Source organism: Bos grunniens, chromosome 10 (genome assembly GCF_055505025.1).
Source record: "Bos grunniens cultivar Pamir isolate PY7600 chromosome 10, Bosgru_T2T1.0, whole genome shotgun sequence".
NCBI lineage: Eukaryota > Metazoa > Chordata > Mammalia > Artiodactyla > Bovidae > Bos > Bos grunniens.
The window spans coordinates 73,488,861-73,504,164 of NC_141174.1; the positions used below are offsets into that span (position 1 = coordinate 73,488,861).

The window sequence follows — 15,304 nt, forward strand, 5'->3', positions numbered from 1 at the left end:
GCTGGGTTTGCCTGTTTGGTGTTAGCCTTGAATGCCTAGCCAGATTTCCCACTGTTGGTGTGGAGGACAGAGGAGAAAAAAGAAAATGCAGATGATGGACTTACCGAGATCCAGCTTTTGTAGTTCAGCAGTAATGCTACCCTCAAGCAGTAAGGCAAGTTAGAAATGATTGTATTCTCCACATTATAGCACTGCTGGGATACTATCTTAAATGCCTCGTGGAAACAGATCTGTACTGCACACCAGACAGACATGAAACCAGAATTTATTAAAATACCCTTAGCATATTTACAATTGGAAGCCATGAATGCAGTTCTCTGCAAGTTCCAAAAAAATAGAATTCTATCTCTTAAAACAAATTAAGAGAGGTATCAACAGTAGGATAAATATAATCTATCAGAGACAGAGGTCTTTGAACAGACAATCTACATTTTCTAACCAATATATATACACTGTGTACAAAAATACAATTGATGTGAGGACCAAGTAGTGTCAGGAAGGAAAAACATACACACACACACACATATATTCATTATGTACAAATCCATATTGATTCCTTCACCTTTTCTTTTTAAAAATAAATACTTTATTTGGTTTGCAAATAACATTTACAAGTTCAACTAGCGAGCATTTCTCAGTTTTGACAAAATTAAATATGCAAAAAAATTAGAAATACATATTTTTAAAAATTTAAAGGGAAAAAAATACCTGAATCCAATTAGCTTATTAAAAAATATCCACGAGTGTATAATACAAGGTTTCACGTCTTTAAAGTGCCTTCTCATTTCTCAAACTGTCTTCATTATTGCATAAAAAACCCTTTAAGATTACATCTACAGATTGGTCTAATAATTAAACAGAAAAGCCAACTTTTTTCCAGGTCAAATGGTTGAATATTTAAGATACGCTTAACTTTCTTTTTAAGTGCTTTCAAGAGGGTAAGTTACTGTTGATCTGAAAATAACCACAAATTGTCAACATCCTGACCCAGCTTCGTGAAGATGTTTGAATCATGAGTAGTAGTAAGAACCGAGGGGCAATAAAAAGCCTATGATTCAAAATATTTGCACAGAATTTAGTCACTTTGTCCAGCAGCACAGAGATTCAACACTGGAGTCTTACGCATCATAGCTGGTGACCTGGGCTGATTTATACATTTATCAAAAGAATGGTCCTTCCTTAGACAGTTGTAAAGTAAAACTCTCTGGGAAACTGAGAAGGACTGGAACCACCCCTCTTCTCAAGCCTCTTAAAATAAAGTAGAATAATAATAAAAAAAGAAATGTATTTTCCATCTCTTTTATGGATTTTTCCCTCTTTGCTTAAGTGATGAGGTGGTGCTGACATTAACAAGAAGCAGTCACAAGGCTGTGTCTCTCTTGGTGACAGCCGAGCTCCCTGTCCACAGGGCTGGGGGATGGAGCATGGGTGTGGGGCGATGGAGTGAGGGCTCAGGGGCACTTCAGGTGTCTGTGGGGGAAAGAGGGACAGAAAGCTGGGTCCTGGAGAAACAGTAAAGCGAGGCAAATGTCACTGTAGGATGTGAAGGAAGGGGACACAATGCAGAAGTACTGAAAGGAGAAAAATGAAATGAAGCTTGATGCCAAAATGAATTTTAAACAGGCAGTGAGGAAACAGGAAGGTTCATGGATAACTGATCCCATGGAAATTAATCTGAAATTCAATGAAGTTATTTCAGCAAGCACAGGCCAGTCCACTGGTATGTATCTGCTTTTCCAGCACACTGTCAAGCATGGACCAATAGGAGATACTGGGCACTCCCACTGCCCTCATACATATGCCCTGAGCTTCTGTTGAAAGGCTGCCCATGATACAACCATGGCAACAGTCACCAGCTCCCTAACAATGCATTATATCAGCAAAACATTACACCCTGGCCTTGTTCAAATTTTCCTTTTCTACTGTCTATTTTTCTCCATCATCCCATTGCTTGCAATCTCATAACACCAAATGAAGACACATAACTGCATGGATCAAATTAATTTTAGGAAACAGGGTCAAGGGTGTTGCTAAGAAAATTAAACCCTAAAGGTCTTGAAATAATTTACATTTCTGTTAGGCCTGATTCTCATTAGGACACTGACTGACTTCATTTGGGTTCTGGGCATGCAGGCCAGTACTGACTTTCCAGGCCAAAGCACGATCCCCTAAATCAAAGTCCAGGGGCACTCTGCTTCCCATGCTAGTCTAAATTAAAACTCAACGAGAAGGAAAAGACTATGATGAATCAATGACATATTTTCTCCAAAGAATCTTAAAAATTATTCAATTTCTAATTTTAAAAGTTTCTGTCTTCTGAGGAATATCTTCGATTGTTTCTTTAAAGAGAAGTCCTTTTTTCTTAATGCTTATGTTCTTCAAAGATTTTACATCCTATTAATAATAATCACATTATTTGCATCTTGAGAAATTAAAAAATTGTAAAATTAATATTTGGTATGGACTTAGCCCAAAATCCCATGTGTGACACCCTGGGCTAAGAGAATGGTCACTAGACTTTCCCCTCTTACCCATGGATTTGTTTCTAAAGGAAATGGACATCTTTAGAGGATTTTGCAGAGGGCGATATGAGTGGGTTGACACTTCATGCCTTGGTGGTCAGATGTGAAGGAATAAGATTATAGATAGGAACAAGTTGCCAAGAACAAAGGGGGTAAAATGAGCTACTTACAGTTTGCTGACATCTATCTAAGATGTATAGATTATAAAGCTCTTAATCTCTTATGGGGACGACAGTATAATCTTTGTATGCTATGTACCCAATTTTATATACGTCATGGAAACCTGGAATTCAAAAATCCATCCCAAGATATCCCAGAAAGCTTTGCATTCCTAAACACACCTATCAACCACGTCATGGGGCAGTGGAGGGTAACTTCCTTTATACTCAGTGGTCCATGGGACTAGCCTCTCATTCTAGAAAGCTGACCCAGGTGAATAAACAAAAATACATTTGTTTCATGAGACAAGAATGGAAGCAAGTCTTAGAAGAGAACAGGGAAAGAAAGTATGTATAATTTTGCCAAAGATGTTGATAGACCTCTGGGAATGCATGCCTGAAAACATTAGATTTCTTACTTGATATACTAACTATAAAACACTGCCAGCTCACACTATATATGGGGAGAAGTACTCATTCTCTTTTAAGACATTCTTACAGCTTCAAAGACAGAAGAACCCCTTGGTGTCTGCACAGGTAGAATTTAGGCAAACAGCCTACAAAACAGCTTAAGGGTGGTAGAAGGTTGCTTATTCCATGGAGAAGAAGGCCAAATTGCTGTGGGAAATTGGGCTCATTTGCATTTTGCTCACCCAGTGCTACTGAATTTCACACAAAGCATTAAAACAAAAACAAAAACAACAGCCCACAGAAGTCTATGAATAAGCTTTCAGAAAAGGAGATACAATGGCGATTCTTAGTATATTTAAGAAAATATTGAAAAATAGAAAGTTATATGAGATGGAATGTAAAATAATGGCTTTAGCTACCACTCTATATAAAAACTTGAGATTAAACCAGTCTTTCCCAGATTGTAGCATGAAGAAGATATTCATGAACAAGTACTCTAGAGACATAATACGCAAGAATGAGTTTGAGCTCTGGCTAATGTGAACCATCATATCAGAGAAGGGAGGACGAGAAGAAAAAGGTCCTCTATGTTACTATTTATCACCAGGATGACTGAGAGAGGAGCTGGGGGTGGAGAGGTAATGAATCCAGAAGCTCCAGTGAGGACAGTCTGACCTACTAGATGCGGCTTTGCCCCGCTAATCTCTTCATTGGTAGGAACCTCATGGGCACCTTAAGAGACAGAGACACCTTGCTGACATTTGCATATCTTCACATTTCCAGGTCAGCTGTCAACTACAAAAACTTCTCAAATGCTAAGTTTATATCACAGGGTTGATTAAGGGTCTTGGAAGAAATAAAACTACTGAACTGGCTTCCAGTCTGACATGTTAATAATACTCTGGAATTCACTACTTCCCAGCAAAGCACTGATCTGGGAGGGTCTGGTAGATTGCCTGCTCCCTGGGAGGGGAAATGAAGAACTGTGAAACTAAACTTCAATGCCTCTAACAAGGTGTCAACAACCGACGGGTTTGCAGACATGACACAAAATGAGCCTCCGAGTCACATACAGCGGTGTAACTGAGCCCAGTGATGCCTGGATTCAGTCACTAATGGAGTTATAAATACAATTATGTGCGTCTCAAGGAGCCAGACCCGCTGAGGCCTGTGCCAAAAGGTGCCTTTAAATGACTTCTGCACCAATAACAGACAAGGTTCCGACCAGCCAGACTGTCTCTCTCCATAGCTGGAAAATGGAAATATGTTCAACAAAGTTATTTACATTTTGGAAAAGTTAAAAACTAGCCATTCATTTCAAATACTGTAAACTTGTCTGCACAGACTTGTTTCTCTTGTAGATTTCTTTATGATAACAAAGTAGCTGACTTGAATGAAAGTTCATTTCTTTATTCAGTCCACCCTCTTTAGCTGTGTTTCTATGGTAAAAACCTGATATATGAAGTGTGGTATTCATGCTTTTCTGGATGGTCCATCCATTTATGAACTGCTCTTACAAGAGAATCAGAGAAAGGAAATTTTAATTGTCTAACACTTCTTTCTCTACATACCACTTCTCTTTGTATGTGATTTTTCCAAAAATAAATTGTTCAGAGCAATACTTCACTCTCTTGAACCCACTATGAAAATTGCCTGGTTTAGGCTGAAGTCTCAAGTGGGCAGTTAAGAGCTTTACTTTGTCCACACTCATCAGTCCTCACAGCTGTTCAAATTCTTATATGCTTAGGACCTCTACAACCCCAGGTTTCACAATATGTCCTTCTTTTGTGATTCAGGAACTAATTAATTCGTTGACTTCCAAATCTGCTGATGCTTCTTTTCCCCTTCTACCTTTTGGTCTTTTTGTTTTTAAATGTGAGAATGGGCAAGATCAAAGAAAAATGAAGCTCAAACCTAGTGGAGAGTTCTTGTTAGCAATTTTTAGACTATTTAAACTAATTATAGAATTGGATATTTGATATTTGCATCAGTTATTTTGGGGGTAAAAGCTATGTTTTTTTTGACTTCTTCCTCCTCTTCACACAGAAAGCTCCAATTTGGTTTTATCTTTGTTTGGCAAGGGTGGCAGTACTACAAAACAGACCAATTTAGAACATCAGGGAATGAAGTTCCCATGTCAGTGTTACAGTCTGGTTATTGGGAAAGAGCCCACAGGTCTGCAACGCTAATTCCCTTTCATATTCTGGCTGACTAGGTGCTGTCTGCTGTGTGCAATGATCTATGTTAGTGACACCAGGCAAGAATGAAATAGAAATAAAATATGTTGTCCAACAAAGAAGTAAAATTAAAATTTCCCCATGCAGATGGTATAATCTAGAGAGAGATGTGTAATCCCAGTCCAACAAGCAAATCTTTACCAAAAATACACTTACATATCTTTTGATACATCTGATCACGGTCTTGGAAGGACTGTACCAATGACTTCTTCACCTTGCTGAATACTACCAAAGAGTTTTATTCCTTCCTTTAATTTCTCCACCAGCAGCATATGAGCATTTGGGAAATGCCTTTCCTTACTGTACTTATGAGAAAAGGACGTGCCTAAGAGCGGTTGAGCAGGTGTGCAGCGTACACTATTCTTACCGGGAAGAAAAGAGGACTGAAGACCGGGGTCCAATCTGGCATCCAGTTTCTCATCATGTTGCCCACTGTTTTGGCTAAAACATTTAAAGATGGAAGAGCATGACTGGATCTCTTTATTCTACTTCCCAGATTTCACTTTTTCCTCCATAGTTCCTGGGTAGTTGCAATGAATGTTTAAAGAGATTTCATAGACATCAACCCAAGGATTCAAAAGGTAACTTCTGAGCAGCAGGTGTATCACCTGTGACTCCTGGGCCTTGCCTATCATCATATCATTCATTTCTTCTTGGCTACCTTTTCCCTTCACCGTGTCTCCGTCCATAAACTGCCTCTTGGGTTAAAAAACCATATAGCACACCTCCGCCTCACTTGACCCTCAATACTTCATAGGCCTGTTTTTCACCTAACATGTTTATATAATGCTTTTATGTCATATATGATATACTTGTGTGCTTGATGATTATGCAGGTTATGTAAGAATCTGAACTGCTATCCACTGTGCCCTCAGCTTCAATGAATCTTAACTAGGCAGAGATGATATTGTTATAAGTTAAGGTTTCTCTGAGTCTGATTAGTGAGTCAAATATGTCTGGTTAAATGCAGGGTAGAAATACTGGCCACTGTCCCTCTTGTGCAGGCAGGGCTGGGCTAAGAACAGCCAGACATGCCCCAGCTGCTAACTACTCACCATACCCCAACTACTTAACATACCCCAACTACTTACTCATGAAAAGTTTAGTGACACCTGCTATAGTTAACACAATCTCGGCTGCATATTGGATAGGTGATTCTCTCAGGGCCTCTGGGTTGTTTAAGGTGATCCACCTTGGACAAAGTCTTGTGAACTTTTACCAAGCATCAGGTCAAGTTACAAATGAGGGCACCGTCGCACTGCAGTCCACATGCGGACTTGGGAGGGGTGTCCAGATGCCGAATGCAGGATGCAAATTGGGTGAGTCATGGGGATCCTGCCACGGTGTCTTCACACATTAACAGTACATTGGACTCCCTAGGTTTTCCCAACAGAGGTAGGCAAACTTTGCTCTTTAGAAAAGGTTTTATTTTACTGCCAAATTCCGGTCTGTCTGCTATAATGAAATCCAACTTGAGCGTGGGTAAAACAGGCGCTTTTTCTTTTGTCCGTTAATACTAGAAGGACTGTCACAGAGTACAGGGTAGCTGTAAGTAGGATTTGTTTCAAATTGAGGAATTTCTTAGGTCCTCACCATTAAGTGAAAATGAAGAGAAAAACAATCTAAGAAAGCAGTAAGAAAGGCTTGCTCACAAGCAACTATTATTAGCCATATAAGTTCTTACCAGCTCTTCTGTTTTGCTTGTCTTATTCTTTTATTTTTTTGGGGAAAAAAAACAAACCATGTTATTACATTCCTTTTTTTTTTTTTAATTATTAGAAAGATTGGCTAGCACCTGCAGGAATATGGCCTTGTGACTAGATTTGATCCTGACTCTGCATTCCTGGGCATTGTATTAGGATATGGTGCTGCTGTAATTGGCTGTATCTATTATGGGGTCCCTGTGGGGGCTGATAACTAGCAGGCAGGTCCTGGGTAGACACTCAGGTACCTGGCAAGGTGAGGGATTCTGGCAAGATGCTGGGGCAAGGGGCAGCTCACACATGACCAGCAGATGGGGAAGGGTGTTAAGGTTTCTGCTCTTCTTTAGATGGTCTTCCACCAGTTGGGAGGAGAAAGCTTGGACCTCTTTCCTTTCAAGACTGAAACCTGATAGGCTTTGATCCTTACCTCAGTTCACCCCAAGTCTCCTCTCTTCTCCTCTCACAGCATAGGAGAGTGGCGAGAGGTCCAAGGTGGTTTTCCTGTGACTCTAGAGGCAGTAATCACACGGGCTTCCAGGGTCAGAAAAAACTACCTATTGAACTCAAAATTCAATATCAATGTAATCACCCTCTTCCCATTTTGATGTAAAGAACTTTTTTACTACCCTCTCTTTTTTGGACATTAAACCCCCCTGCTTCAACCATAGGTCACATGTCTGTCAGTCAAGGTCATGATAAACAGCTCCAAGTAGCATTTGCTCTCCTGTCTAGACACTGCCTCCCAGGGTGCATGGGAGAGGTCCAGCCACATTCAGTCCCAGAACCTGGTGTACAGCTCAGCTGCAGTTCAACATGGTGTATCCACTCATAGATGATTTGAGGTGTGAAATGAACTCTGGCTGATACTGGGTCACTCATCAAAGCAGATGCTTTGACCCCAAGTCTGTTGCTGCTCAGTTATCATAGTTTTTTTTTTTTTTTAAATAAGGGGTAGAGAATTCCTAGTGGCCTAGGAAACCTCAATGAACTGATATGAAAACAGAGGAATGGGTCTTGCTAAATGGCTAATGCCAACTACCTGTATTATAATTTGTTCTCCAGAAAGAAGTTTATGACTATTTAACCTCCTTCTCCATCCATGTATAATTCCATGTTCTGTTCTTTCTAACACGTGAAAAACAATGAAAAAATAACCATTTCTTGAGTGTGGGGCATACAGTCTTGGGCCTCTTAAAATAATTCTGGTAAGTCTCAACATTTTTGGCAAGAAGGGTGCTTCAGGATCTTGCTGCAATAGAATCAAAATTAAGATCAATAATCAAACCAGCAGGCTTGATTATTGTAAAGATCAAGGCTTGAACTTGCTCAAGGCAGCTGTCACAAAAAATCCATCTCTTCTTCTGTCACAAGTTTACATATATCATGCTTGGGTTAGAAAGCTTGAGGTCCCTGATTTAAAAAAAGAAAAACTCAAAAATCTTGGTAATTCTCTGGTCTTGTAGCGAAGGAACTTTGGACCTCTAGAAGAAACAGTTCTCAAATACTTTTTCAGCAGCATTTCATTGTTCCTATGGCTTAACAAGGGGCTTCTTTAAGAAGGCACAGGGTTCTCGGAAAGAGATGAGCAAAATAAACATTGAGTGACGTATCTTTTGAGGGCTTCTTGTAGCACCGGTGTTACAGAGGGTCATGCGGGTGCTATGCCTCACCATCACTGCTCTCCTGTGTCTGTGTTAGTTGGTGCTCACGCTAGCTTCCTTCTGACGCAGTCTTTCCTTCTGTTATTTGAGACAAAATTGAGTTTATTATTATTCCTTTTCCTAAATTTTCACCTTTCTCAAATTTTGATATGTTTCTCAAATGTTGGTCTATGATGCTGAATAGAGTTGTACCAAATGCCCTAGAAATGAGAGGATAGAGGCCTGGGGAATGAGCAGTGGATAACGAGGGAAGAAGACAAAAATCTGAGTTGAGCCCACTGCCACCAAAAATATAGATACACCACATAAAGATGAGTGTACCAAATACACCACCAAATGGGCACAGAATGTTTCCATTCAGGTAGGAGCTCTGTAAGCCAACCATGGCTGTCCCTGATGAAGTCGTATAGCCCTGACTTCCCCATTTCTCATTCAACATTTGCTGAGCTGCTGATAGGGTTGTTAGGAGAACACTGTCGTTGGTTAACAGAAATCATCTCACTTACTGACCACTTAGATGGTCAAAGAATTTAAAGCAACTGGCAAAAGTACTAGGGAAGAATGAAGTAACTTCACAACTGGTAAAATACAACTAGTAAGTGGCTAAGCTGGGACTTGAACCTCTATACCTTGGGTTCCTAACCATTCAGCTATTCCAACTGTATCGTGGAGATTCCTTGTGATCAGTATTGCCAGTGGGACTGTGGAGGACAGCTTCCCTTCCTGGCTAGGAAGACACACTACTAGTCTGCTAGTTTCTATCCTAGGGCGAGCAATCAGGGGACCAGTCAGCAGTCTGAGAAGTGGTCTTAGGTAGGCTGTATCTTTCTGCATCTCAGTTTTACCAACTAGCAAAAGAGGCTACTCCCTGCCCCTCTCTTTAACAAGGAAAAGGAACTGGTGAGGGCAAAATTCTCCATCAAGTTCAGGAAAAGGGTACTTTGAGATGAAGGGGATCTTTGTGTGAGGTGCAATGGGCAAGGGTGTGAAATGGCAAGTGACTACATTTGGTTTATCAGGAAAGGACCCTGTTTGAATTTGCTAGAAGAGCACACAGGGCTGGGTTTTGCTCCTCACCTATGTCCTTTCTCACCATGTGGTATCCTGGGATGGGAACTGAGAATATATACACTACTCATCCCTCTGAGTTTTATCCTTTAAATTTAGGCCCACTCCTGGGTGCACCTCAGGTATAGTGAAAAGTCTTGAGGTTATGATGAAAAATGCATCTCACCAGACTAGCCGTGGGGTTGATTTTCTTTGTCTCCACTTTCTTCTCTGCTGTTAACTTGCTGACTGATTCCTGAGCCATTTTCAATCTGAAATCAAAACAGGGAGTGGGGAGGAGACAGGAGGAAAAGAAAAGAGGAGAAAAAAAGAAAGAAGAAAAAGGTCAGGTTAAATAGAAATCCAAATGCTGCTGAATTAATCAGTTAGCAGTCTGAAATATAAGGGGTGGCTTTTCCAGTGCTTTTCATGATTAAATTCAGACTCTGTGAGGGTATCTCCTCTTGGGTATCAAAACTGATCTTCCTTCACTGACTGAGAAGCTCACTGAGATCTGCTTGGGAAATCTGTGCTTTTGTGACCAAGGTAAGAGTTTCTGATCTATGGAATACTGGATGGACTCCCTGTACTCTAAGGGCACACCCCAAGGCTATCTGGCTTGTGAACCACTTTATCCTATCAGCAGACAGGATAAAGGCAATCTGAAAAACTAAAATTTTGGAGAAACATACAAAACTGCAAATATTAAAATCCACCAGAGAGTTCCCTGGCTGTCCAGTGGTTAGGACTTGGTGCTTTCACTGGCTGTCAGGGGCTCTGGTTCAATCCCTGTTTGGAGAACTAAGATCCTGCAAGCCATGTAGCACAGAAAAAAAAAAAAAAAAATCCACCAGTTCACATCAAGAAAGTCAAAAGCCAACCTACAGAATGGGGAAAATATTTGTAAATCATGTATCTGATAAAGGACTTACATTCAGATTACATGGATAGCTTACAAACTCAAATAAAGAGACAAATCACCCAACTTAAAAAATAGGCAAAATATTTAACTAGACATTTTTCCAAAGACAGATGGCTCATAAGCACATGAAAAGAAGCTCGACATCATCAGTCAGAAAAATACAAAGCAAAACCACAAGGAGATACCACTCCTAGCCCCTAGGGATGGATAGAATTAAAAAGAAAGACAATAACAAGCATAGAGATGAGGATGTGAAGAAACTGGAATCCTTATACACTGCTGATGGAACTAGAGAATGGTACAATCACGTTGGAAAACAGTTTGGCAGCTTTTCAAAATGTTAAACATAGTTAGCATATGACCCAGCAATTCCACTACTTGGTATATTAATATATGTATACCCAAGAAAATGAAAATTTGTCTATAAAAAATATACATATGAATTTTTATAGCATTATTTAAAATTATTTAAAACAGCCAAAGTAGAAACAGTCCAAATTTTTGCATTAGCTGATAAATGAATAAACAAATGGTAGTATATTAACACAACAGAATATTTTAAGGAATGAAGTACTGGGCCATATTAAGGAATGAAGTGCTGAATGAAAGCTACATCATGGATGAACCTAAAAAATCCATTTTCTTAAGATAAATTAAAGAAGCCAGCTACGAAAATCCACATATTATATGATTCCATTTACATGCAATGTCCAGAGTAGGTAAATAAAAGAAACATGAAGTAGATTAGCAATGCCAGGGGCTGGGGGCAGTGGAGAAGTGGGAGTGACTGCTAATGAATAAGGGGTTTCTCCTAAAACTAGGTATCAGTGATGGTTGCAGATCCTTGTGAATATATGGAAAACCACTGAATTGAACACTTTCAAAAGGGTAAATTTTACAGCATGTGAATCATATCTCAATAAAGTTGTTATTGAAAACCCAATTCCACAACATGACATTATTTCTTACTCAGCTTATCAATTCAACACGGCAGTATTTCTCAACCATCAGATTGGCAAATCTAACAGAGAATGTCAACTGACATTGAGGACAATAATGGGTAATAGGAACCCAAAACATGTATGAGGGTGTGTGAATGTACACAGCAAGCTTTGGCAGCATCAAGTGAAACTGAACACATACATACCCTATGAGCTATCCATTCCTCTTCTAGGGAGATACCCAAAAGAAAATTTTAAAATTAGACACAGGGCTTTCATTGTTGCAATATATGCAATAATGAAAAATTGAAACAACCTAATAATCAGGTTCAAGAGGAACAGGATAGATGATAAGAGCAAATAGTAACAGCTGACATTTACAGGGTGCGTACTGTCTGCTAGGTACTAGTCTCCCTGCTTTATTTGAATTAAGCCATTCAATTCTCCCAGTAGCCCTGTGAGATGGAAACCTTCACTGTTTGCATTTTATAGGTCTTAAGCACTGTGTTGTCCTGTGTGTGCTCGGTTGTGTCCAACTCTGCAATCCCACGGACTGTAGCCCATCAGGATCCTCTGTCCATGGAATTCTACAGGCAAGAATACTGGAGGGAGTTGCCACTGCCTATTCCAGGGGATCTTCCTGACCCAGGGACTGAATTGGAGTCTTGGCATCTCCTGCACTGGCAGGCAGATTCTTTACCACTGAGCCATCTGGAAAGCCCAAGCACAGTGCACACACACACACAGAAGTCGCTCAGTCGTGTCCGACTCCTTGCGACCCCATGGATTGTAGCCCACCAGGCTCCTCAGTCCATGGGATTTTCCAGGCATGAATACTGGAGTGGGTTGCCGTTTCCTTCTCCAGGGGATCTTCCTGACCCAGGGATCGAACCCGGGTCTCCTGCATTGTAGGCAGGTGCTTTACCATCTGAGCTACCAGGGAAACCCATCAAAAACACAGAAGAGTAGTAGTAAGTTTCAAAAGGATGCCAGTTGAGATCTTTTATAGATGAAATCTACTTCCTAGAAGTCAACTCGCCAATTATATGCATAGCTGGAGACAAGAGTTGCCAGTCCAGGTTTGATGCACGATACTGGATGCTTGGGGCTAGTGCACTGGGACGATCCAGAGGGATGGTATGGGGAGGGAGGAGGGAGGAGGGTTCAGGATGGGGAACACATGTATACCAGTGGCGGATTCATTTTGATATTTGGCAAAACTAATACAATTATGTAAAGTTTAAAAATAAAATAAAATTTAAAAAAAAAAAGGTCCAACTGGAAAATATCTCGGGTACCCAATTAGATCCAGTTATTCTGCGTCTGTGGATTTAAAATGATCATCAGTGATGCTTATATATTATATTCATTTAACAGAATACAGTAAAACTGTGAAAATGAATAAACTAAATCTGTGGACGACAATTGTGGATATCAGAAACATGATGTTGAAAGAGTGACAGATTCTGAAGGGTGAGTGAGTGAAGAGGCCATCCAGCCTGGTGGTCAAGTGCTCAACTCCAGAGCCGGACTAATTCCGGCTTAGAGTGGGGATTAATTCTCAGCCCCACTACTTATTAGCTGTGTGACCCTGGGCAAGTGACCTCTCTGTGCACCTAGAAAAGGAGGTAACAACAGTGTGGGCTATGCTGAGTCACTGAAAGGACTGAGAAAGCGCTGCTCCAGGCACAGTGTAACCACGCAGCATAGGTTCACTAGTGCTGTTACTGTGTGTGCGTTATGCTACTTTGTGTAGACGCTGGGGAGTAGTGCCCACAAAAGACTGTTCACAGATGCCTGCACCTGTATGTAAACATCTATTTATACTTACATGCAGACTGGAAAGAGACTAATTTCATGATAGAAGTTATCGCTAGAAAGATGAAAGAAGAGAATGACTTTGGGAGGTGATATGTCTAAAGGAGAAGAGGGTGGCAGAGGATGAGATGGTTGGATGGCATCACTGCCTCAATGGACATAAGTCTGAGGAAACTCCTAGAGAGAGTGAAGGACAGGGAAGCCTGGCGTGCTGCAGTCTGTGGGGTCGCAAAGAGTCAGACACAACTTAGCGACTGAACACCAACAACAAACGTCAAACAGAATTCCATTTTTATCCACAACATTTCATTTTCAATTATAAAATCTTAAAGAATATGTGGCAGAATGTTAACAATTCTAGGTGGTGGGAATATGGGTGTGTTGCGATCTTTAATATGTTTACTTAAAAATTTCTTCAGAAATGTTTTATGTTTTTGAATGTCTGTGTTTTAAATGTCTGTGTTTTAAAAATGTCTTCACATCAAAGACATAAAAAAACGAACATGCTTTTTTTCAGGGCCTCAAATCTGAATCTTTCACTCATTACTAATCCCATACTTGCTTAATACTGAAGAAGTGGCTGAGCGCCTTAGCTTGTTACTTCATTTTGCACAATTTGTTTGAAATACACACTTCATAATCCAATCTCCCTGCCCACATGCACAAGTTAGTTCAATGAATTCAACATGCTGACTTGTGCATCAGAAAAGAAAAATGAGACAAAGATGAGCAATGTTTTATGTAACCCAAGAAATGCATCTGCAGAGCTGCCGTGAGAACAAGCTCTGGCATAGGTCTGACATATATACCACACTGCCTACTAAACTTTTCTGCTTGCAGCAGTAACTGTCACCATACCCACATAAGAAAAGAATGCACCAGAAGGAGCAAATCCTGTTCAGACTGCATTGGAGACCAATCAGTAAGGGATCTGCAATCAAGATGAGGCTGTGGCTTGTAGCACCTTCTTTCCTTGGTTTTCTCCAGCAAGATTTGTTTTCAACAAGAGCACCTATTGTTCATCCTTTAACCTCAATTCCAATGGAATTGCTTGGAATTACTATTCCTCCTGCAGCTCCCTAACTTTTAGGAAATTTGGGGGTCATCTTTTGCCTAAGTAGTTCCTTTTCGCCTTAGGATTCTGATCTCTTCTCCCGGAACTGGTCTTCTACCATGATGCAGGCTCAGCATTGCCTCCCCCGATTCCCGTATTTCTTAGTAGCTCTGCAATCACTTTCCATGTTCTCTCCGTATCCGGGGGTGGCGGTGGTGGGGGGGATGGTGATTGGAAAAGGGGAATTAGGTAAACTGGGAGATAACCTAACATCCTGTCCCCACTGTCAACCATTTCCTATTGCTCTGTGACTGTTCTGTAGACTGAGGTTCTCATGCACACCCCAGGTTTTCAAGGACAATTCTGATCTCGGTGATTCTATCTTGCTTTTCTCTAAAGATTCTCATTCAATTATGATGTCTCCCTTTCACAGGGCACTCTAAAAATCAGAAAGGACTGAGAGGAATCAAAGCTTGGTGCAAAGTAGCTTCAGCATCAGTGAGGCTTGATTTTAACTCCAACTCTGCCAGTTATCAGACAACTTGGAGTGAGTTAATCAACTTTCAGTTTCTTTATATATAAAATGGTATGATATACATACGTATTATATGTGTGTGTGTGTGTGTGTGTGTGTGTGAGTCTGTGTTAACTGCTCGGTCATGTCCGACTCCGTGACCCCATGGACTGTAGCCCACTGGGCTCCTCTGTCCATGGAATTCTCCGGGCAAGAATACTAGAGTGCACAGCCATTCCCTTCTTCAGGATCTTCCCAACTCAGGGATCAAACCTGGGTATTGTGCACTGAAGGCAGATTCTTTACAACTTTAGCC

The 15,304-nt window shown here is 40.6% G+C and overlaps 1 protein-coding gene across 23 annotated transcripts in view; it reads right to left on the reverse strand.

Moving 5' to 3' along the window:
• Nucleotides 1–6,733: 6,733 nt before the first annotated feature.
• FMN1 (formin 1) overlaps nt 6,734–15,304 on the reverse strand; it is a 497,211-nt gene continuing 488,640 nt past the window's right edge. For 22 of the 23 annotated variants that reach the window (XM_086322043.1, XM_086322036.1, XM_086322044.1 and 19 more), the window contains 2 exons: nt 9,927–10,011; nt 6,734–8,770 (listed from right to left, as the gene is read on the reverse strand). In XM_086322043.1, coding sequence (XP_086178169.1) covers nt 8,726–8,770; nt 9,927–10,011 — 130 coding nt within the window. In that variant the 3' untranslated portion in view covers nt 6,734–8,725. The remainder of the gene's footprint in view (nt 8,771–9,926; nt 10,012–15,304) is intronic. The other variant, XR_015135041.1, reaches the window with a different exon arrangement.